Below are 23,092 nucleotides of genomic sequence, written 5' to 3'. Positions count from 1 at the left end.
CCATTTGGAAAGAGAACTGGCTTGAAGGTAGAAGACAGAGGGTAATGGTGGAGGGTTGTTTTTCAGACTGGAGGCATGTGACTAATGGTGTGCTGTAAGGATCAATACTGGTTCCACTACTTTTTTGTCATTTACATAAATGACTTGGATGGGAATATAGGAGGAATAGTTAGTAAGTTTGCAGATGACACCAAAATTGGTGAGATGTGGACAGTGAAGAGAATTACCTCAGAGTACAAAGGACCTTGATCAGATGGGCCAATGGGCTAAGGAGTGGCAGATGGAGTTTAATTTAGATAAATGTGATGTGTTGCATTTTGGTAAGGTAAATCAAGGCAGGACTTATACAGGTAATGTTAGGATCCTGGGCAGTGTTGTCGAACAAAGAGACCTTGGGGTGCATGTTCATAGTTCCTTGAAGGCAGAGTTGCAGGTAGATAGGATAATGAAGAAGCTAGTTGGCATGCTTACCTTTGTTGGTCAGTGCATTGAGTATAGGATTTGGGAGGTCATGTAGCAGCTGTACAGGACTCTGGTTAGGCCACTTTTGGAATACTGCATGCAGATCTGGTCTCTCTGCTGTAGGAAGGATGTTGTTAAACCTGAAAGGGTCAGAAAAGATTTAGAAATATGTCGCCCGGGTTGGAGAGTTTGAGCTATAGGAAGAGGCTGAATAGGCTGGAGCTATTTTCCCTGGAGCGTTGGAGGTTGAGGGGTGACCTTATAGAGGTTTATAAAATCATGAGGGGCACAGATTGGGTGAATAGCCAAAATTTTTGTCCCAGGGTAGAGGAGTCCACAACTCGAAGGCATAGGTTTAAGGTGAGAGGAGAAAGGTTTCAAGAGGACCTGAGAGGCAACTTTTTTCATGCAGAGGGTGGTGCATATCAGGTATGAGCTGCCAGAGCAAGTGGTGGAGGCTGGTACAATTACAACATTTAAAAGGCATCTGGATGGGTACATGAATACGAATGGTTTAGAAGGATATGGGCCAAATGCTGGTAAATGGGACTATATTTATGTAGGATATCTGGTTGGCAATGACAAGTTGGACTGAAGGGTACTTCCCTGCTGTATAACTATGTGACTGTATGACTAAATGGAATCAGAGTGCAAAACTTACATTAATACCATCATTAATGCCTATTCCCTGCTATACTTATTACAACAAACTTCAAGAATTTACATAGCTCAATTTATTGTGCATGTATTCAAATTTTGCATTAAAAGACTGAAACATTAAAATCACTATTTATGAGGAGAATCTAACACTTGTCTCATCAAATAAATTATCTTTTTTCATGAATACTTGGCATTTATAGTTTTATTCTAAACAGTCAAAACTAGGGAGAAAACACATAGACAAATCAAAATACAAGCTTCATCCCTTTACACTAACTGCATGTGGATTGTAAATTTATTTTCATCAACAACTGAGTTTCTTCCCTCTTTAGGAAAATTGGAATGGTTCAAATGTTTCTTTCATAGTGTGATAGTACATTAACAATTATGGCAGTCACACTTTAAGAACCACTGTTATTTTCCTACCTGTCTCATTTAAAATAAAATATTTTCTCTTTGACAGCTCCAGGTAAAAATTGGAAGTAAAGTCACATAGTTCAAGAGGATATTTGGGCTGCTGTTGCATCATAGAGACAACTGGTAGTGGTTTAATCTGAGGGTCACCGTACACTGCAAACCAGCTGTCCAGCCGACTGAGCTAACTGGCTCAAAGCAGCTCCAGCTCAAGCAGTAGTCACAGCAGCAAATATGCTTATAACCATTGATATCATATGGTCTAGGAGTCATCAAGTTAAGGATGTTTGCCTGCCAAATGATTTCATTGTTCCATCACTGTTCTATTCAAAATTTCCATGGTCATTACATAAATTGAACAGACAAAATACAGCCTTGAACCATGATTTTCAGTTTGGAGTCCATTCTGTAATGTAGACAGGGCTGACTTCATAGGATTAGGCTGTGTCAGTTTATAGGACAGAATTGCTTCTTTAACCAAGTTCAAAATTAAAGAGAAGGCAAGTTCTTCATCACTTTTTCCTATTACCAAATAATTGTCACTTGCCTGCGATAAATATTCTCAAAACAATTGTCACTTACTTCAGGAAAATGACTGCTGCATTTGAGAAATAACATTCAGGTTCCTGATGTGGCACATTTCCTGTTAGCAGAATGTTGACAATTATCAATTTGATAACCTGTCTCATTAATAACTAACACTCTACATTTATTGATTCACACACTGTTTTGAAAGTGTTTGGCAAGCTGCTTTTGGCTTTGAATAAAGAAACAGAGCCAGCCAGGCTTTTAAAGGAAAAGCTTTATGGGCAGAAACTGTAATGTGAATGATAATTTGCATTGATTGAATTCATTGAGTCTAACTAGATCCACTGCCTTTATGGCAAAATGAAACAACTTACCAGTTTGCATCAAAATGTGTCTCACCAAGTGTTTGTTCTGTCTTCCTTGGAGAGAACAGAGAGCACCAAATACTTTGGAATTAATAATGCATTAGTTGATCTCAATATTTTGTTTGGTGAATCAACAACAGGGCAGACAATAGCTGTAAAGTCAATACTAATAACTAAAAGGCTGTGTTTCAAATTGGAAAATATAATACAATGTGGTGGTAAATGTTGTCCAATAGCCTTGACCATTGACAATGAAAATTGGAATTTCATAGCAAGATGTTCTGGCCATTAATGGTCTAACATCACAGCTAAATTTCAAATATAGTGGTAAAAGTTGGCACTGAAGTATTTTGTACATTTCCAGCAATATTCTGGCAGAAAGACTAGTAAAATATGCAATAAACTCCAAATTAAACTACCAAACAGCAACGTTTGAACCGTTATATAGAATGTGATGGAAATTGTGACGAGTGTATAAACTCTCACCAACCTACTGATAAGACAACCAATTAACAGTAGTTTTGAAATGCTAAGAGCAATGTAAATAAGGAATGATGCTATTCTAAACTTCTTAAATAAGTGCGTCTAGTCTGATTACATTTTAAAAACATGATTGACAATTTCATGCTCTGAGATAAACATATTTTGATAAACATATTTTATTCTTTTTGTTCCAGTGTTATTGTTCACTGCATTTGCTGTTTGCATGTTTGGATGGTATAGCTTCCTGCCACTTGTGATTAAGATCAGCAGTGCCACGTCAGTCAATCTTGCAATCCTAACGGCAGACCTCTACAGCATCTTCTTTGGGATTTTCTTATTCCATTACAAGGTGAGCAACCATCCAAGAAAAACTGTGTTAGTAAATTCAGTCGTAGACATAGGAGCATATTTCAATTTTATTTCATTTTCCTTGTGTCGCACATTCCTCTGGTTATTTAAGGGCTATTTACTTTCCATGTGAACTGGACTTTCCTGTGAAACAGCTCAGGAGAGAGTCGAAACTGCAGCTTCTGAAACAGTGAGAGAGAGAGCAGGAATGGCAGCTTCATTAAGAGTGAAAATATGGAGGCAGTAACTTCTCAAACAGCACTAGAAAGCAGAGACAGCAGCTTCATAAAGGACAGGAGACAGCACAGGGAAAGCAGCTTCTGAAACAGCATGAAAGTGCAGGGCTAGCAGCTTCTGAGCAGTACTAGAGAAAGCACGGGAACAGCAGGTTCTGGAAGAGTGGGGCAGAAAGCAGTGTTAGCAGCTTCATAAACAATGTGAGGATAGCAGCTTCTGAAACATTGCTGGACAGAGAGGAGACTGCAGCTTCAAAAGGAGTGTGAGAAAGAGCAGATATGGCAGCTTCATAAAGAGTGGGAATAAATGGGGACCATAGCTTCTTAAATTCCAAAGCAGAAAGAGAGAGAACGAGAGAGAGGGAGACGGAGAGGACAGCGACTTCTGAAATAGCACTGGACAGTGTGGAAAGCAGCTTCTGAAACAGTTCACCTGAGAAACAGTACAAGATGGCATGGATACAACAGCATCATAAGGAGCAGGGGAGAGTGTAGACTGCAACTTCAGAAGCAGCGCTATAGAGAGTCGGACAGACAGCTTCTTAAAGAAAAGAGTGGACCTGTGCGAGAAAGACCGTGAAAAAGGCAAACGACAAAAACTGGCAACAGAGAACCCCACCAATTTGTTTCCAACTTACAAGGCTGAGTATGATAACACAGAAAACAGGTAGGTGATTGGTAGGCTGGGTGTATGACATCTGGGATGTGCGGGAGTGGAATGTCTTATCGTGGGAGCAGATGCGGCGGAGGCAGAGGAATTGGGAATAGGGAATGGAATTTTTGCAGGAGGGTGGGTGGGAGGAGGTGTATTCTAGGTAGCTGTGGGAGTCGGTGGGCTTGAAATGGACATCAGTTACAAGATGGTTGCCTGAGATGGAGACTGAGAGGTCCAGGAAGGTGAGGGATGTGCCGGAGATGGCCCAGGTGAACTGAAAGTTGGGGTGGAAGGTGTTGGTGAAGTGGATGAACTGTTCGAGCTCCTCTGGGGAGCAAGAGGCGGTGCCGACACAGTCATCAATGTACCGGAGGAAGAGGTGGGGTTTGGGGCCTGTGTAGGTGCGGAAGAGGGACTGTTCCACGTAACGGATTTTTTTTGTGTCCAAGGTTAAAGATCTCTCTCCTGGGCTTGTTTGAAACTTGGAGTGGGAAAGGGAAGATCCGGTTGTCATGGTCTACATAGGTAGCAATTACATAGGTAGAAATAGGAAAGAGGTTCTAATGAGGGATTACGAGAGGCTTAGGGCTTAATTAATAAGCAAAATCACAAAGTTAATAATCTCAGGATTGCTACTTGACCCATGTGCAAATCGCTGTGAGGTGAATAAGATTAGAGAGGTAAATGCATGGCTGAAGGATTAGTATGGGAGAAATGGGTTCTCATTCAGATTCAGAGATAATGGGAACTGCAGATGCTGGAGATTCCAAGATAATAAAATGTGAGGCTGGATGAACACAGCAGGCCAAGCAGCATCTCAGGAGCACAAAAGCTCTTGTGCTCCTGAGATGCTGCTTGGCCTGCTGTGTTCATCCAGCCTCACATTTTATTATCTCATTCAGATTCATGGGGATTAGCACTAGTGCTGAGAAAAGAAAGAGCTGTTCTGTTCGAACAGGCTCCATTTGAACCATGTTGGCACCAGTGCCCTGATGTATCATATAACTAGGGCTGTAGATAGGGCCCTAATATAATTAATGGGGAGGTTCAAATGAAAGGAGTTGTTAAAAATTCACAAGGAAAAGTGAGAGCAGAAATGGAAGGTAGTAAAGAGTTAAATGATAATCAAAGTGTGACAGAAAGGGTAGAAAATTAATGCAGAAGATTGCAGAAGAAATTAAAATCAGTGCAATAAAGGTAAAAAGTCAAGGTTAAGATTCTTTTTCTGAATGCACAAAGCATTTGTAACATGATGGATGAGTTGATTGCGCAAAAATAAGTAAATGTATATGACTTATTAGTTATTATGGAGATATGGCTGCAGGGTGAGAAAGATTGGGAACTCAGTGTTCAAAGATGTTTGATGTTCCACAAGAACAGGCATGAAGTAAAGGGAGGTGTGGCAGCTATGTTAATAAACAAAGATATCAGTGCAGTAGTGAGTAGTGGTACAGATATAACGGATCGTGATAGGGAATCTATTTAGGTTAAAATCCTGGAACTCCCTTGTAATGACTTTGTAGGTCAAACCTACAGTACATGGATTGCAGTGGTTCCAATAAGCAGCTCACTACCACACTCTCAAGGGTAGTTAGAGATGGATAATAAATTCTGGCCCACCAATGACACACATGCCCCATGAGTGAATAATAATAAATGTAGAAATGAGGATTAGAAAGGGAAAGAAATCACATGTTGGAATAATCTATTAGGCCCCCTAAGAATTACCTTACTGTTGGATGAATCAAGAAATAATGAAGATGTGTAAGATGGGCACTACAATTTGTCATGGGTGATTATACCTGCTTGTCGGCTGACAAATTATGAAGGGTAACATGGAAGTCAAATTTGTAGAATGCATCCTGTTTCTATAACAGCATATTCCAGAACGTACCCAGGAAGGGGCTGTTTAGATCAAGTGATGTGTAATGAAGTAGGATTAATAAGAGATCGCATGGTTAAGGATACTCTAGGAGTTAGCAATAACAATATTGTAGAAGTTTGAATTCAGTTTGACAGATAGCAACTAGGGTCTCAAACCATTGTAGTCAACTTAAATAAAGGCAGTTTGACAGGTATGAAGAAAGTGTAAAAATAGACTAAGGGGCAAGTCAGTGGATGAAAGAGAGTCGCTAAAAGTTGGACCCTTGGAGGACATGACTGAGGAAGTAATAACCAGGAACAGGGAAATGGTAGATAACTTAAACCAATATTTTGCTTCAGCCTTCAAAGTGGAGGACACTACAAACATCCTAAAGATAACGGGTAAGTAAGATGCTAGGGGGAGAGAAGATCTAATGGCAGTCCCTGCCACAAATTAACGGCACCAAAGGCAGACAGGTTGTTATGATTCAAGGCACTAACTAAATGACTGCTTTCTTAGGTTAAAACCTTATGCCTCATGAACACCCTAAGGACTTTAAACTGAAAGGAGCTGACAAAGACGGATTCACTTTTGTCTGTTTCAAGTTAAGGAAAATGTGGCACAGTTGGACTTAACTCTCCTAGAATATGTTAGCTGTTGGCCTTGTGTAGATTTTTTTTTGTAAAATTTAGGTTGGACCTTTGCTTTGGTATCTTGGGTGATGGTCTTTTTTGGTTAAAAGTGGCTGAGAGTTTTATAAGCAGAGTGAACAGAAATTGTGAAATTTGTGCTTCTGGATGATGTGACCATAGGCTGTTTATAAATGATGAAATTGTCGAGTACTTTGTTAGAGCCTTAAAGTACATTGGTAATGATTGCCCATTCAAGTGGCAACTTGTTAGTGTTTAACACGAGAAAATAGCTTTTGACGAGCAGTGGCGGTTGAAAGCATAATCCAATCAGATCATTTGGAATTTGGGGCTGGTTCCTTTGAGAATCAGGATTGTTAAAGAATAGACTCGAAACAAATCAGACATCACTTTTTCCCATGGTCTGGTGCATACAAAGGTGAAGCAGAAGAATTTCAAATGAGTTAATGGTTTCTCAGACTTTGAGTTACAGCTTTGTTCATCTTAGTTTTGCTCTTGAGAGATGAAATGAGTGATAAAGCTGAAAAAGGGCAGTTTCTAAAACCTTGTTGTTATTTTCCTGAAAGGAATCTTTCAAAGTGGCCATGAAGTCTATGTGGTTTGATACTGGTTACAACAGTTAAGTTTTGAAATAAGGAAGATGCTCTCTTCTGTGAGTACATGAGCTGGTATTATTAATAATTGCTAGCGCTGTGGAATGACAAAGTTCGGAAACAAAATAAGAGGAGTGGGAATTATGGCATATTTTAATTGTAATTTAAAGCAGTTATATTGAAGTTCAGTTTCACAGTGATCTCCAAAATATCAATATATGCATCATATCAGGTATTAAAAATCAAAATGTTCCTGGAAGCACATCCACTTAATATGCAGACTTTCAGCACTTACACAGCAATAAAAGTGATGAAATGTTGTGTATGCCTGTTGCATGGGCTAAAATAAACCCTTGTCCTGCCATATTCAGCTCAGCTCTTTGGCTTTATCTGCATTGGACTATATTCATTGTTTCTTTCAAGCTATCAACTTTTGAGGAACTCCATCAGTACCCTTTGAAGTCTCATTAACTTTCTAGATTTGCACATCAGTGATATCAAACCTAATTAGTGTCAGCATAGACACTTATTTAAATTCATGCTAATGTTCTTTGCCCAAGAAATGTCAATGGTTTTCAGGAAAATGTTCTCCTTTATTGAAGAAAGGTCAATACTATTGTCATAGGGTTCAATAATTTTTAACTCTTCTTCAAATATCTTGAAGCACGAAGGACTTCCTTTAAATAATTTGCAGGAGGAGAGCCAGTATGGTAAAGTAAACAGCCTACCTCCTCCGTTGTGTCTGAGTCACTGCCCTACACTTTTGGATAGCGCTTACTGTTATGAATATTTATCAAATTGACCTGCATTGATACAGCCACTCCAAATCCAAGGAATTCACGTGGTAGCATTTCTATTAAAAAATCCTTTTGTTCTCATCGGTAATTATTGTTTTAAATTGGTGATTCCCTTTTAATGACTCCCCAGCCAGCAGAAATAGTGCTTGCGTATTCACTCTAATGCAGGGCTTCCCAAAGTGGGATTGGGACCCTAAGTGGGGTCATGAGTTGAGCTTTTTGGGCTCCTGAGTTCTGAGGCAACCATAGGAGTCATGGAGCTCTGATAACTTATAGCACGTGTGCTCCCATTCTAACAGGCCCCCTAATCTCACAGGCCGTCCTACACCACTCTGAGTTCTCACTGAGGAGCTACAACAATTTTCAAGCCTCGATATTGAGTTGGAAAGACTTCAGAATACACAGCTCAAAAATGATCTTTTTTAATTAAAATAATATTTATGAAATACTCTTCTGGTGTTGACTCTTAGTATCATTGTAAATAGTCCCTGTATTTTGAGTATTTTTATGACTAGTTTGTCACCCTGGTTTTATGTGTTTTGGCTGTATGTGTTCTTTCTATGACAGGTACCCAAAACTGCTCACAATTTTCCAAGTATGGGTTAATTGAGGTGTTGTGCAATTTTACCACTCCTGTATCCAATGCTTCATGTTAAAAGCCAAAATATGGTTGGTACTTTAGAAAATAAATTTTTCAATATGTGCTCTCACCTTCATAGAATTGTGTATTTAAACCATAGATCTTTGTTGTTCTATATCATTTTCACAACTGTATTCCCAATACTCAAGTATAAACCATCTCTGTCTACTGAGAATGAAAGCTGGCTCTGTACTGACCCTTCCAACTCTCCCCCAAACTACACATCCACCTTAAAATTATCTAATTGTTTTTTGTCTGTCAAACAAGGTTTCCTGTGGGATCACAGACCTGAGTATTTCCTTGTGAGGCAGCTTTGAAAGCCAAAATATAGACATCTTTCATTTATCCAATCAGGGTACTCTTCAAATGTCTATTGCATTATATAGAGCCTTTTGGAGGCCACACCTGGAGAATTGTGTGAGCTTTTGGTCTCCTTACACATGAAAATATGTACTTGGCACAGAGAAAGTACAATGAAGGTTCTCCAAACAGATCCCTGGAATGAGGGCATTGCCCTTTAAAGAAGATGTAAATAGTCTGGGTCTATGTTCTATGGAGACTGGAAGAATCATCACAGCCACAGGTCATTACTGCAGGAGTTTCTCAGGACAGTGTCCTAGGCCCAATGATCTACAGCTGTTGTATCAGTGACCATTCCTCTCATCATAAAGTCAGAAGTGAGGATGTTCAGTGATGATAGCGCCATGTTCTGTCTCAATCATGGCTCCTCAGATACTGAAGCATTCCATGTCCATGTGCAGCAAGACCTGGATAGCCTTCATATCCTTGATACTGTCCAGGACGAAGCAGCCTGTTTGACTGGCACCAGATCCACATACATTCAGTCCCCCAACCCTCAGTAGCAGCAGTATGCATTATCTACAAGATGCACTACACTAGCAGTACCAATTCTTCTTAGACAACACCTTCGAAACTCATGACGTCTACCACCTAGAAGGACCAGGGCAGCAGATGAGTGGAAGCAACAGCACCTGTTAAGTTTCTGTCCTAGGCACACACATCCTGGTGGAAATAAATCACTGGTCTTTCAGTGTCATTGGGTCAAAGTCTGGAACTCTCTGTGGATGACCCTGCACCCCAAGCAGTTCAAGAAGGCAGCTCACCACCACATTCTAAAGGACAATCAGATACCAACAATGGGTTGGAAGTTGCAAAATCATCTTTTGATTCTTCTGGTAACTGGTTATTTTTGGGGTGGTGCAGAATTAAATGCTGGTTTAGTCAGTGATACCCACACCTCATGTACAAATAAGAGAAGAGATAGGATCTCAAACGTACAATTTTTACAGGGATTAACAGGGTATTTGAGGGAAGGATGATTCTCCTGACCAGGAGAGTCTAGAACCAGTAGACACATCTTCAGAATAAGGGGCAGCCTTTTAGGACTAGGATGAGGATGAATTTCTTCACACAGAAGGTGGTGAAACTTTGGAATTTTCCTCTCAGAGGGGAAGCTCAGTCATTGCATGTTCAAGACGGAGATTGATAGATTTCTGCGTATTAAAAACAGGGAAATGGGGATAGTGCAGAAAAATGGTGGTGCCGTTATAGATCTCATTAAATGAAGGAGCAAACTCAGATGCTGAGTGCCTTATTCCTGCTTCTATTTCATATGTTCTTATTTAGCAAACAAAACAAACCTGTAGGCTGTCCTTGAATTAAACCCGGTATTTAAAATTTCTCATCAATTTTAACTCAATTTATAGATCCTACAAAAGTCCACCACAGTTAATAGACTGTGTGGTTGCTAGTTACTTGAATTATTCTTCTTTCCAGTTTTGAACAATGTTCTTGAGGAGAAGCAAAAAGCAGAAATCCAAATCAAAATTTAGTCCGTGAATTTCCATTTTCTGTATTGTGGGAATTTATTTCACCAGCCACTATCAAATTGTAGTTTACTAACAATAATTCTTCACCTCAGACCACTTCAATTTTATTCCTCCCAAGTTTTGCATAAATTGACATTAGCGGAATACAATTCCAATAGGTGGGAGAATTCCTTCTTTCAGTCCTCAGACTTGCACTCCTGTGGTTAGCACTGCTGCCTCATAGCACCAGGCACCTGGGTTCAATTCCACCTTTGGGTAACTGGCTGTGTGGAGTTTGCACATTCTCCCTCTGTCTGTGTAGGTTTTCTCCAGGTGCTCTAGTTTCCTCCCAATGTCCAAAGTTGTGGCAGTTAGGTGGATATGCCTTGCTAAATTGCTATTGTGTCCAGGGATGTACAGGTGGATTAGCTATGGGAAATGTTGGGTTACAGTGTCAGAGTAGGTTGGATTTAATGGGCTAAACAACCTGCTTCCACACTGCTGGGTTTCGATGATTGCCAGTGTTGGGTCCTCGATAATTATCGAGGGGGCATCACATGCAAGACACTGACAAAACACAAGTAGAGAACTATTGGAGGAAACAAAAATAAATTTGAGACAAACATGAGAAAAGTATTTATTTTTGATATTTCACAACTTGATCAGTAACACAGATGTCCATACACATTATTTCCTTTGAAATTTACCTGTGTTCATTTGCAAACTCCTAATGAAGTAGTAACTGAAGGTTCAATAATTGTTAAATAATAATTCACGCTGTCGCAACATCATTGTGTGGCATAATTGCAATCAGTATTCTGTGTTCATTAGTCAGCCTTACTTCAATGTACTCTCAGTTTTGCTAGTCCTATGTATTTGGATAAAAAACTTAAATTTGATCGATCTTTACCTTTTTTTGTTAAAGTATCATGTAGTTATCCAAGGTGCTTAGCAATAGTATTGATAATTAAAGAATACAAAGCACAACACTGAAATGCTTGCATTATTCTACATCTCCAATAAAAGATTTCAGGCTCTTTTCTTGGTTAGATAATTACAGAATGGTGCAAAGGTTGGTGTCTCCCAGTAGCAAAGTGTAGGAGGATGCTATGGAAACCAAAAGAAAAATATCAAGTCATTACAGTGATTAACATCAACCTCCTTCTGTGATCTAATACACCACTTTATATCAACCAGTCAACTAATTTGAAAGGTTACCATTAAAATTCTTCCTTGTTTCTTTTTTGAGCTAACTATTAAAGGTTAATTCTTGAATATGTTCCCAGCTGTGTCTATTTGTGGGTGGATAGCATTGCACAACAGTTACCATAGCTACAAATTTAATCATTCTCTTGTCTCTACATTAAAAAAACACGCTATCTGAAAAGTGTCTCAGACCGCAAACTGCCAAAAAATACATTTCTGAATCTAAGACTTTCGAGTTGGGTCCCTATATAGAGAAATCTTATCTCATACAGCTCTTGGAAGTCAGATACAGAATTTCAGAATTTGTATCTCTTGTGCTCAGTTGAATCTTGGTTATACATTCATTTTGGCCATAAGAATTCAACAGAAAAAAGTAGCAAGTTTGAGGACTTGGATCAATTTAAAATTCGGCAGACCACGACCACTAATTAAGTGTGGAAAAACTCAAAAAATAACATAGCAGGTTATAGTCCAACAAGTTTATTTGAAAACACAAGCTTTCGGAGTGCAGCCCCACCATCAGGTGCAGTGAGAGGACAGCACAGAGCTTATAGGCAGAGAGATGAAGGGCAGAGAGAGATCAAAGGATCATACAACTGGTGAGAGTACCCTTTGTCATCCAATACTTCCCTGGAGTGGAGAAACTATGCCATGCTCTTTGCAGCCTTTGCTGGCGAAACTATGTGGCTGCTAGGACAATGGTTGAATGGACAGTGTGCAACAATCATAGAACATCGAACAGTGCAGCACATTACAGGCCCTTCGGCCCACAATGTTGTGCTGAACTTTTACACTAATCCTAAGATCTATCTAACCTCCACCCCTACCTTACACTATCATCCATATGCCTATCTATTAGCTGCTTAAATGGCCTTAATGAGGCCGACTCCACTACCCTCTCCAGCAATGCATTCCATGCCCCGACCACTCTCTGAGTAAAGAACCTACCTCTGATGTCTCCCCTATATCTACCTCCACTCACTTTAAAACTATGTCCCCTCATCATAGCTACCTCCACCCTACAAAAAAGTCTCTGGCTGTCCACTCTATCTCTGATCATCTTGTACACCTAATTCAAGTCACCTCTCATCCTTCGTCATTCTGAAGAGAAGAGCCCTAGCTGTCTCAAACTTTCCTCGTAAGACCTTCCCTCCATTCCAGGCAACATCTTGGTAAATCTCTGCACCTTTTCCAATGCTTCCTCATCTTTCCTGTAATGAGGCGACCAGAACTGGACACAATACTCCAGATGTGGCCAAACCAGGCTTTTGTATAGCTGGAGCATATCCTCATGGCTCTTGAATTCAGTCCCTCTATTAATGAAAGCTAACACACCATATGCCTTCTTAACAACTCTATCCACCTGGGTGGCAGCTTTCAGGGAACTGTGGACATGAATCCCATGATCCCTCTGCTCCTCCACACTGCCAAGAATCCTTCCATTAACGCTGTATTCTGCTTTTAAGTTTATCCAAAATGAATCACCTCACGCTTTTCAGGGTTAAATTCCATCTGTCACTTCTCAGCCCAGTTCTGCATCCTATCAATGTCCCTTTGTAACTCAGAACAACCCTCCACACTATCCACAACTTGACGCACCTTCGTATTGTCCGCAAACTTACTAATCCATCCTTCCACTCCAACGTCCAAATCATTTACAAAAATCACAAATAGAAGACGACCCAGAAGGGGTCCTTGTAGTATACCTCTCATAACTGAGTACAATGTTGAATATTTTCCAACTACTCCTTTCTCTTCTGAGGGTCAGCTAATTCTGAATCCAATCTGCCACATTTCCCTCTATCCCATGCCTCCATACCTTCTGCATAAGCCTACCATGGGGAACCTTATCAAGTGCCTTTCTTAAATCCATGTATACCACACCTGCTGCTCTATCTTCATCCACGTGTTTGGTCACCTCTTCAAAGAATTCAATAAGGTTTGTGAGGCATGATCTACCCCTCACAAATGCATGCTGATTGTCACAAATCAAACTGTGCCTTCCCAAGTGATGATAAATCCTATCTCTCAGAGCCCTTTCCAATAATTTGCCCACCACTGATGTAAGACGAACTGGCCTGTAATTTCCGGGGTTATTCCCTATTACATTTTTTGAACAAGGGAATGACGTTTGCCTCTCTCCAATCTTCCGGCACTATATCCATGGACAATAAGGACGAAAAGATCATCACCAAAAGCCCTGTGATCTCTTTTCCCACTTTGCATAGAATCCTTGGATAAATCTCATCAGGCCTGGGGGACTTACCTATCTTCAAGCTCCTCAAAATTCCTATTACATCTTCCTTACTAACATCGACCTCCTCTAGCCTACCAGCCTGTTTCACACTGCCCTCCTGTACAACTAGGTCCCTTTCAGTTGTGAATACCGAAGAAAAGTATTCATTAAGGACCTTTCCTATTTCTTTTGGCTCCGTGCACAAATTCCCTTTACAATCCTTGATCGACCCCACCCTTTCTCTGGTCATTCTCTTATTCCTCGCGTAAGTGTAAAATGCCTTGGAGTTTTCCTTGATCCCATCTCCCAAGGTTTTCCCATGCCCCCTCATAGCTCTCCTAAGCTCTTTCTTCAGCCCCTTCCTGGCTAACTTGTATCACTCTAGAGCCTTTTCCATTCCTTGTTTCCTAAACCTTACATAAGCATCCTTCTTCCTCTTAACCAGTTGTTCGACCTCTCTTGAGAACCAAGGCTCTCTCACTCAATCGCATCTTCCCTGCCTGCTAGGGACAAACATATCGAGCACACACAATATGTATTCCTCAAACAATCTCCACATTTCAATAGTGCTCTTCCCTGCCAGCATCTGTTCCCATTTTATGTCTCCCAGTTCTTGCCTAACAGAATTGTAATTACCCTTCCCCCAATTATAAACCTTACCCTGCTATATGTACCTATCCTCTTCCATGAATATTGTAAACGTAACAGAGTTATGATCACTATTGCCAAAATGCACTCCTACCACCAGAAGGGATTGTTCCCTCCCAGCTGAGGAACAGTTCAGTGGTCAAGGACATTCAGCCTCCAATTGGGTAAGCATCCTTCAAAGTGGACTTTGACATACGCAACCACACACAATCACCAAGCGAAGACTGATAGCCAAGTTTGGCACTCAGGAAGGTGGCCTCAACCATGATCTCGGGTTCATATCAGGCTACAGGTGACACCACCACACTGTTCTGTATCTCTAAAATCTTCCTTATTGTCCTGTTTTGACAGCATCACCTTGATAAATGGTTATGATTTCTCTATCTTCATTAGTTTGTATAGTTTTGGATTACTTATTACTGTCTCATAAGCAACCGCATGTTTGCGCAAAAACACAAGCACGCACACATATGCACATACATCTCAACCTATGGGGTGAATCATTTCATCCAATAAGTTTGCTTAATTGCGGATACATTCTATTTTGTTCAAGAAACACATACTTTGCAGTAATTGTCAGTCAGAGTGGCATTTTATAAATTCCTGCTTTTGGAACATAACCAGCCTGATGCCAGGTAGGAACTCTTAGACTGATTCTGGGCAAGGCCTCACACTTACAATTCAGTGCCTGACCTGAGTCTGACCTGCCAGTTAGAAGTTTTACAAATTAGGCAGACATTGACGAAACCATTAATCATCTCGGGGCAGTGACTTGAAACAGGTTCTGGAATTTGCATCTTAATCAATTGAAATGTGTGTCTCCTTTCTAACAGAGTTCTCCTTACCCTGCTTCTGCAATTTCTCGAATGCAGGAATGTATGAATGATTAAAGACTGAACATGAGACAGTCAGCCAGCCATTTTAGGTTGGTTCACTCCACTCACACCAGTTGGATGATCCTTTGATCTCGCTGCCCTTCATCTCTCTACCTATTAATTGTGTGTCTGTGTGCTCTCCTTTCACTGCACATGATGAAAGAGCAGCGTTCTGAAAGCTTGTGATTTCAAATAAACCTGCTGGATTATAACTTGGTGTCATGTAATTTTTGACTTTGTCCACCCCAGCCCAACACTGGCACCTCCAGACCTTAAGTGCAAAACAAGCACGAGAGTAAATTTCAAGGCAGATAAAAGTTCAAAATGAAAAGGTTAGTGAAGACAAATGTAGACCCCTTACAGTCTGAAAAATGAGAATTGATAATGGAGCAGAAGGAAATGGCAATTATGTAATTACTTTTGCCCTGGCTTCAGCAAAGAAATCATGAGTAACTTACCAGAAGTGCTAAGAAAGCAAAGGTGTTTTGGATAGGACGAAAACTGAAGTAAATTAGAGTCACATTGTCATAGCGCTGTACATAGACTCATAGAGATGTACAACATGGAAACAGATCCTTCGGTCCAACCTGACCATGCTTACCAGATATCCTAAATTAATCTAGTCCCATGACCAGCTTTTGGCCCCTATCCCTCCAATCCTTCCTACTAATGTACCCACCCAGATGCCTTTGAACTGTTGTAATTGTACCAGCTTCCACCACTTCCTCTGGCAGCTCATTTCATACATGCACCACCCTCTGTGTGAAAAAGTTGCCCCTTAGGTCCCTTCTCTATCTTTCCCCTCTCAACATAAGCCTACACCCTCTAGTTTTGGACTTCCCTACCCTGGGACCGTCTTTGACTATTTACACTATCTGTGGCCCTCATGATTTTATAAACCTCTGTAATGTCACCCCTCAGCCTCCACTGCTCCAGGCAAAATATCCTCAGCCTATTCAGTCTCTCAGTACAGCTCAAACATTGCAACCCTGGCAAGGTCCTTACAAATCTTCCTTGAACCCTTTCAAGTTCCTACAGCAGGAGACAGATTTGAATGCTACTTCAAAAGTGGCCGAAAAATTAGAATTCATACAAGAAATGATGGAGACATTAATGGGACTTAAACTGATAAATCCCCAGGGCCTTATAATCTATATGCCAGGGCACTAAAGGAGTTCCCATGGAAATCATGGACGCATTGTTTGGTATGTTCCAAAATTCTACAAATTCTGGAATTGTCCCAGCAGATTTAAGGGTGGCAAATGTAACTCCACTGTTTGAAAAGAAGGTAGGGAGAAAACCGTGAATTGTAGAATGGTTAGTTTATCATTGGTTAAAGGCAAAATGCTCAAGTATGTTATGAAGAATGTGACTACAGGCTGCTTAGAAAATGCCAACAGTATTATACAAAATCAATTGGATTATGAAAGGGAAATGGTGTTTGATAAACCTAGTGGTGTGTTTTGAGGAGGTAACTCATAGAAGAGGTAAGGGTGAACCAATGATGTGGTGTATTGGATTTTTGAAACGTTTTTGATGAAAGTAGGTTACTGCCCAAAATTAAAGCATGTGATTGATGATAATATATTGGCATGGACTGGGAATTGGTAGCAGACAGGGAACACAGAGTGGGGGAATAAATGGTTCATTTTAAGAATGCAAAGCAGGAAGAACTTGGTATCGTAGGGATTAGTCCCTGGGCTCCAGATGTTCACAATTTATATGAATTATTTGGATGAGGTAATCAAGTGTAATATTTCCAAGTGTGCTTGACAGAAAACAACTAGGATTGTCAGTAGTGAGAAAATGTAAAGAGGGCCTAATTAAAATTGTAATAGGCTTACATTTGTCTCCATTAATCTTTCTTTTCAGTTTACATACTTAAGCGCCTATTGTCTATTTTTACATTCCTTGCAACCCTACCCTCATAATCATTGGTCCTCCATTATTGACTTTTAAACTGCTCCCAGTCAGCAGCTTGCTACAAACTTCTAGCAACTTTATTTCACTCCTCTTTGTTTCTAATACTATCCTTAATTTATTTTGTTAACCATGGTTAGGCCACTTTTCCTGTTGTATTCATTTGTCCAAAAGAAATGTATCTGCTATCTATTTGCTCACTCACTGGCAAGTTCAGTCATTGGGTAGATACATAGCAGATGAAGTATGACTTGGATAAACGTGATGTTGTCTATTTTGGTGGGAAAAACAGAATAGCAGAATGTTATTTAAGTAGTGATGGATTGAAAATGTTGTTGTACAAAGAGACATGGGTGTCCTTGTTACTGGTCACTAAAAGCAAGCATGTAGGTGCAGCAAACAGTTAGTAGGGCAAATGGTATGGTGCATTATTCATTGCAGGAGGGCGTGAGTACAGAAACAAAAGTTTTACAGCAGCTGTAAAATGCCTTAATAAGACCACATCTGGATTGTTGTTTGCAGTTTTGGTCTTCTCCCCCAAGAAAACATGTAGATACCATAAGAGGGGATGCAGCAAATATTCTGGGGATGAGAAGTTTGCTGCATGAGGAGAGATTGGATTGACCAAGCCTGTATTATCTCTGTGTCTAGAAGAATGAATTTTATACGTTCCATTGAAATGTATAAAATTCCGACAGGGCTGGATAGACCGATGCAGAATTGATGTTTCCCTAGCTGAGGGAACCAAAACAAAGGGTCACAGTCTAAGGATATGCAGTAGGCCATTTCTGACTGAGATGCTGAGTGATTTCCTCACTCAGACAATGGTGAACCTGTGGCATTGTCTACCACACAGAAGATGATGAAGTTCACTGAATATAGTTAAGAAAGAAATAGCGTTCTAGAAGCTAAAACTGCCAACAATGTGAGGGGGATAATTATTTCGAGATGTTGTTGAATGGCAGAGGCACAAAAGGCTGAACGGTTGGCTCCTGTTCCCTATTTATTTCTATGCTTCCTCGCGCTATTAAGGTGAAAATTTGAAGTTTAAGATATCTGGGGAGTTTAACGTCAGAATGATTTATTTGAAATAATACGTAACAATTGAAAAGCCTTAGAATAGTTGAATTTTCAATCCTTTTCTTGTTATTAGTTTTCAGTGCTGTATATCCTGGCATTTGCAATCATTATGGTTGGATTTGTTCTTTACAACACTACTCCGTCACACGTAGCTGAAGTCCAGATTCGACATCAAACTGCAGCTAGTGGATTTGATGACTCTGTTCGAGTAAATTACATCAATACCCAAGAACCTACCATTCAGTTTACCTCCATGGACTACCCTGTGGTTACAGAAGTACAACTGTAAGGATCCTTAAGAACTGCTTGTTGTGTTTTTAAATTCATTTCTTCTGTTTCTTTGCATGCAGATACAATTAAACTTTCTTAAGAGTAAACAGGCTTCCTTTTTTTAAATAAACATAAGGCAACTATTCAAAGTTTTTGGCAAAGACCAAGTCAACAACCTCATAAGGCAACAATTTTTTATATTGTGCAAACATTTACAGTACAGAAAAAAACAAATAGTGTTCCAGTTCAAAAATAGAACCCTTGCTTCCAACAGCCTCTCCACGTAAATTTTACTGTTTACTGGCTTAGTAGGAGATAAATTTCCGTTTTGTTCAGGCATTGGTTTGAGTTTCAACAGATCAGATGTTAGGGCTGCTCAGTGTTTGTCAGGGTCTCAATTGGCAGGAGGGGGTGAGGGTGAATCATGAAGTGGGGGAGGACTAATTGGATGAGCTATGCATTCAAGAGGCCTTGGGTTGGGTGATGACATAACGTTAGATGTGGTTGGCATATGGCAGCGGTGATGATCGTGTTAGATCCCTTCAGGATAGTGGGTGGAGAATCGATGGTTTGAGGGAAGAGGGGAGAATCTGAAGGCACATGTTGAGATTGGAGGCTTCGGAGTGAGGAAGGGCAGTTGAGGGGCCAGAATGAGGGTGGGAGGGGGTGTGTTAGACTGGCGTCTCATGGAGAGGCTCCTTGGGTAGGCATGTAGATCTAGGAGGAAGCTGTCTATTTACTCATCATCTGAATTCACCATGTTTCCTGGAAACCCGGCTGTCCTGAGTTCAGCCTCATTGTAGTATTTAAAATTCCTGCTCGTCTCCTTGAAGTAGTATAAGCTGCCTGTCCATTTTCCATCGTTAATTAAAACTGAAATGGTGTGGTTTGGAAGTATGCTTGGGTCAGAGGGCAGATTTTTCAGATGTTAACCACCCCTCACCAAGCATCGCTTCACTATCGTTAAGGTTAAATCCACGCCACCATCTTGGGAGCCCAATTTTGCATGCTTAAAATTCATTCTCTCAAACAGTTCAAATCCGGCCCAGGTTTGTCTTTCTTTTACAGCAATTTTATGCAAAGTGTGAAACTCAACTGGAAGCACTCAAATAGACCATTAATGCACCTTATGATGAAAAACTGTGGCACTGATAACTTGTGTACTGTAGTACAATAACTAATGGACTACTTTACAAAAGGAGTGAGACTGGCAGTCGTTGCTTGAGGGTTCAGAAGAAAGAGCAGGGCCAGGGGTGCAATATCATGAATCCACATTCTTCTCCTGCTTCCCCTTGTACCCACCATGTCCTCAACTTTTAACCTTTGAGAGGCTCCATCCAGCAGCTGCTTGCTGTGCTTTGCGTCCTTAAGAATTCAACAGTGCAGTATGCAGTAATTGTAATGAGATCAGCCAGGTGAACCTCACAGAAGAGAAGTTCTTTGATTGGGACTGTTAATGGTCCAATCAGGGAGCCCTGGCTGACAGATATTAACAAGGGACTCAGAGGTTCTCTGTCATTCTGACAGCTGGCTCTGAGGAAGCCAGATTGGTGTCAAGTACTATGCACGTGAAAATAAAGGGTGACTTGTCATTTGGATACCAATGTTGGTGAAGTTATTTCACAGCACTTGCTCATTCGGTAATACAGTCGTGAGGTAATCATCTTCTGTACTTGTGTTGACATGGTGGGTATTTAGACTTGCATGGAATCGGAATTAGTAACACTCAAAGATTCAATTCACAACTCTATTAAGATTTTAAATTAACACACAACAAAAAGCACAAATTTCTGACACACAAGTGTATTTAAGTTGATACATGGCATTACGCAAAAGTAAGCTATGAATTATTTTCCCCCCATATAACTGATGGATTCCTCTACACACAAAAGTCCACCAAACAAACCTTCCACAGACTGAAGAAGTCACAGCTAACGTGTTTCCATTGCTTATCAATAAAGTTGGGACATTGTAATTAGGCAGTTACGACCCTATTTACCACATCATAGATCTAAAACTCATATTTAAACTCACCAATTCACCTAGTTTTCATCACAATGGCACTCATTACATTTTCCCATATGTAGTAGATCCAGAACTTATACAGCCTTAAGCGAGGGATTCCACAGTTATTTTTAAAGGATTAATTCCCTCAGTGATTTCAAGATTTCCTGGCTCTCAGTTAGTTAAGTAGTTCTTTGTTGACAGGCTTAAAATTGTTCTCCCTCTATGTTAGCCTTCTTCTTCCCACTCTTGCCCCTCCCACTGCCTTGCAGCATCCTCTAGCCCTCCACTTTGTAGATCTCTCTTTTTTCCATCCCTTTCAGCCTTCTTTCCTCCATCTGTTTTGAAGTATCCTCTCATGTATTCTTCCTTGCAGCTTTCATAACTCCTTCCACCCCCTTTTCCAGCCTCTTGCTTTCCCTTATTCATTCTAAACTCCACCTAACACCCTGCCCCACCTGCAGCAGGAGACTGCAAACCTGGGATCAGTTCACAATAACCCCCAAGTTTCATTCTCTGTTCAATCTCTTCCCTGAATTCAGGCCAATATATCTCTCACCACTGCTTTGCTCAGACTTAGAGCTTCATCCTTCCCTAGGCCCCCTACTGGCTTACTGTCTCTTTCTCAGGACTCAACACAACATTATTCCCCCACTACTTTTCCTGGAGTCAGCTCAATGCACTATTTTCTAGTATGTAGTCAGCTCATCACAATATTCATCATTCGGATGGTTCAAGGCACATCTCTTCTCCATCGGAGATAATGGGAACTGCAGATGCTGGAGAATCTAAGATAACTAAGTGTGGAGCTGGATGAACACAGCAGGCCAAGCAGCATCTTAGGAACACAAAAGCTGACGTTTCGGGCCTAGACCCTTCATCAGAAAAGGGGGATGGGGAGAGGATTCGGAAATAAATAGGAAGAGAGGGGGAGGCAGACAGAAGATGGATAGAGGAGAAGATAGGTGCAGAGGGCCGTATGGGTGAGGAGGTAGGGAGGGGATAGGTCAGTCCGGGAACAACAGACAGGTCAAGGGGGCAGGATGAGGTTAGTAGGTAGGAAATGGAGGTGCAGCTTGAGGTGGGAGGAGGGGATAGGTGAGAGGAAGAACAGGTTAGGCAGGTGGGGACAAGCTGGGCTGGTTTTGGGATGCAGTGGGGGGAGGGGAGATCTGCCAATGTGGTATACTGCATCCGCTGTACCCGGTGTGGCATCCTCTACATTGGGGAAACCAAGCGGGGGACTTGGGGGCGGCTTTGCAGAACACCTACACTCGGTTTGCAATAAACAACTGTGCCTCGCAGTCGCGAACCATTTCAACTCCCCCTCCCATTCCTTAGATGACATGTCCATCCTGGGCCTCCTGCAGTGCCATCATGATGCCACCCCTGGGTTGCAGGAACAGCAACTCATATTCCGCTTGGGAACCCTGCAGCCCAATGGTATCAATGTGGATTTCACCAGCTTCAAAATCTCCCCTTCCCCACTTCATCTCAAAACCAACCCAGCTCGTCCCCGCCTGCCTAACCTGTTTTTCCTCTCACCTATCCCCTCCTCCCACCTCAAGCCGCACCTCCATTTCTTACGTACTAATCTCATCCCACCCCCTTGACCTGTCCATCCTCTCTGGACTGACCTATCCCCTCCTCCCACCTCAAGCCGCACCTCCATTTCTTACGTACTAACCTCATCCCACCCCCTTGACCTGTCCATCCTCTCTGGACTGACCTATCCCCTCCCTACCTATCTTCTCCTCTATCCATCTTCTGTCTGCCTCCCCCTCTCACCCTATTTATTTCCGAATCCTCTCCCCATCCCCCTTTTCTGATAAAGGGTCTAGGCCCGAAACGTCAGCTTTTGTGCTCCTAAGATGCTGCTTGGCCTGCTGTGTTCATCCAGCGCCTCACTTTGACGTCCCTTCTCCATGCTTATTTTCTGTACAATGCATCACTCTTGCTAAGACCAGAACTCAGCTCAATGCACCTCCAACTCCTGCGCCAGGACCTGACTCGATCCCCACTGATTCACCTGAGCTTGGCCAACAACAATCAATTAACTTCCTGCTGCTATTCCAATCATAGGCTGGCTCCCTCAGATCTCAAGGTGACAGGCACATTGACGAACCAATCAGTTGCAAGTATAGACAAGAAACACACTGTGATTGGAGCAGCAATTCCCCACAGATTCCGTCTGTTTTGCCTATACAGGGGCAACCAGAGCCTGATTGGTTGCCAATGGACAAGGGGGTGGTGTTGCTAGAAAACATAAGTAACTGGCCATCTGTGGGCTCTTTGAGGTTGTAGTAATAGAACATAGAACAGTACAGCA

The 23,092-nt window shown here is 41.2% G+C and overlaps 1 protein-coding gene across 7 annotated transcripts in view; it reads left to right on the top strand.

Annotated features, from left to right (window-relative positions):
• LOC125453028 (solute carrier family 35 member F2-like) overlaps nt 1-18,831 on the top strand; it is a 55,366-nt gene extending 36,535 nt beyond the window's left edge. For 4 of the 7 annotated variants that reach the window (XM_048532048.2, XM_048532055.2, XM_048532053.2 and 1 more), the window contains exons 8-9: nt 3,107-3,261; nt 18,563-18,831. In XM_048532048.2, coding sequence (XP_048388005.1) covers nt 3,107-3,261; nt 18,563-18,778 — 371 coding nt within the window. In that variant the 3' untranslated portion in view covers nt 18,779-18,831. Of the gene's footprint in view, nt 1-3,106; nt 3,262-7,231; nt 8,155-8,354; nt 8,687-18,562 lie in introns of those variants that run through there. The other 3 variants (XM_048532049.2, XM_048532052.1, XM_048532050.2) reach the window with 3 other exon arrangements.
• Nucleotides 18,832-23,092: the final 4,261 nt, after the last annotated feature.

This window comes from Stegostoma tigrinum, chromosome 6, assembly GCF_030684315.1.
Source record: "Stegostoma tigrinum isolate sSteTig4 chromosome 6, sSteTig4.hap1, whole genome shotgun sequence".
Taxonomy (NCBI): domain Eukaryota; kingdom Metazoa; phylum Chordata; class Chondrichthyes; order Orectolobiformes; family Stegostomatidae; genus Stegostoma; species Stegostoma tigrinum.
The sequence above is the reverse complement of the archived record's forward strand: the minus strand, read 5'-3'. Positions and strand labels throughout refer to the sequence as shown.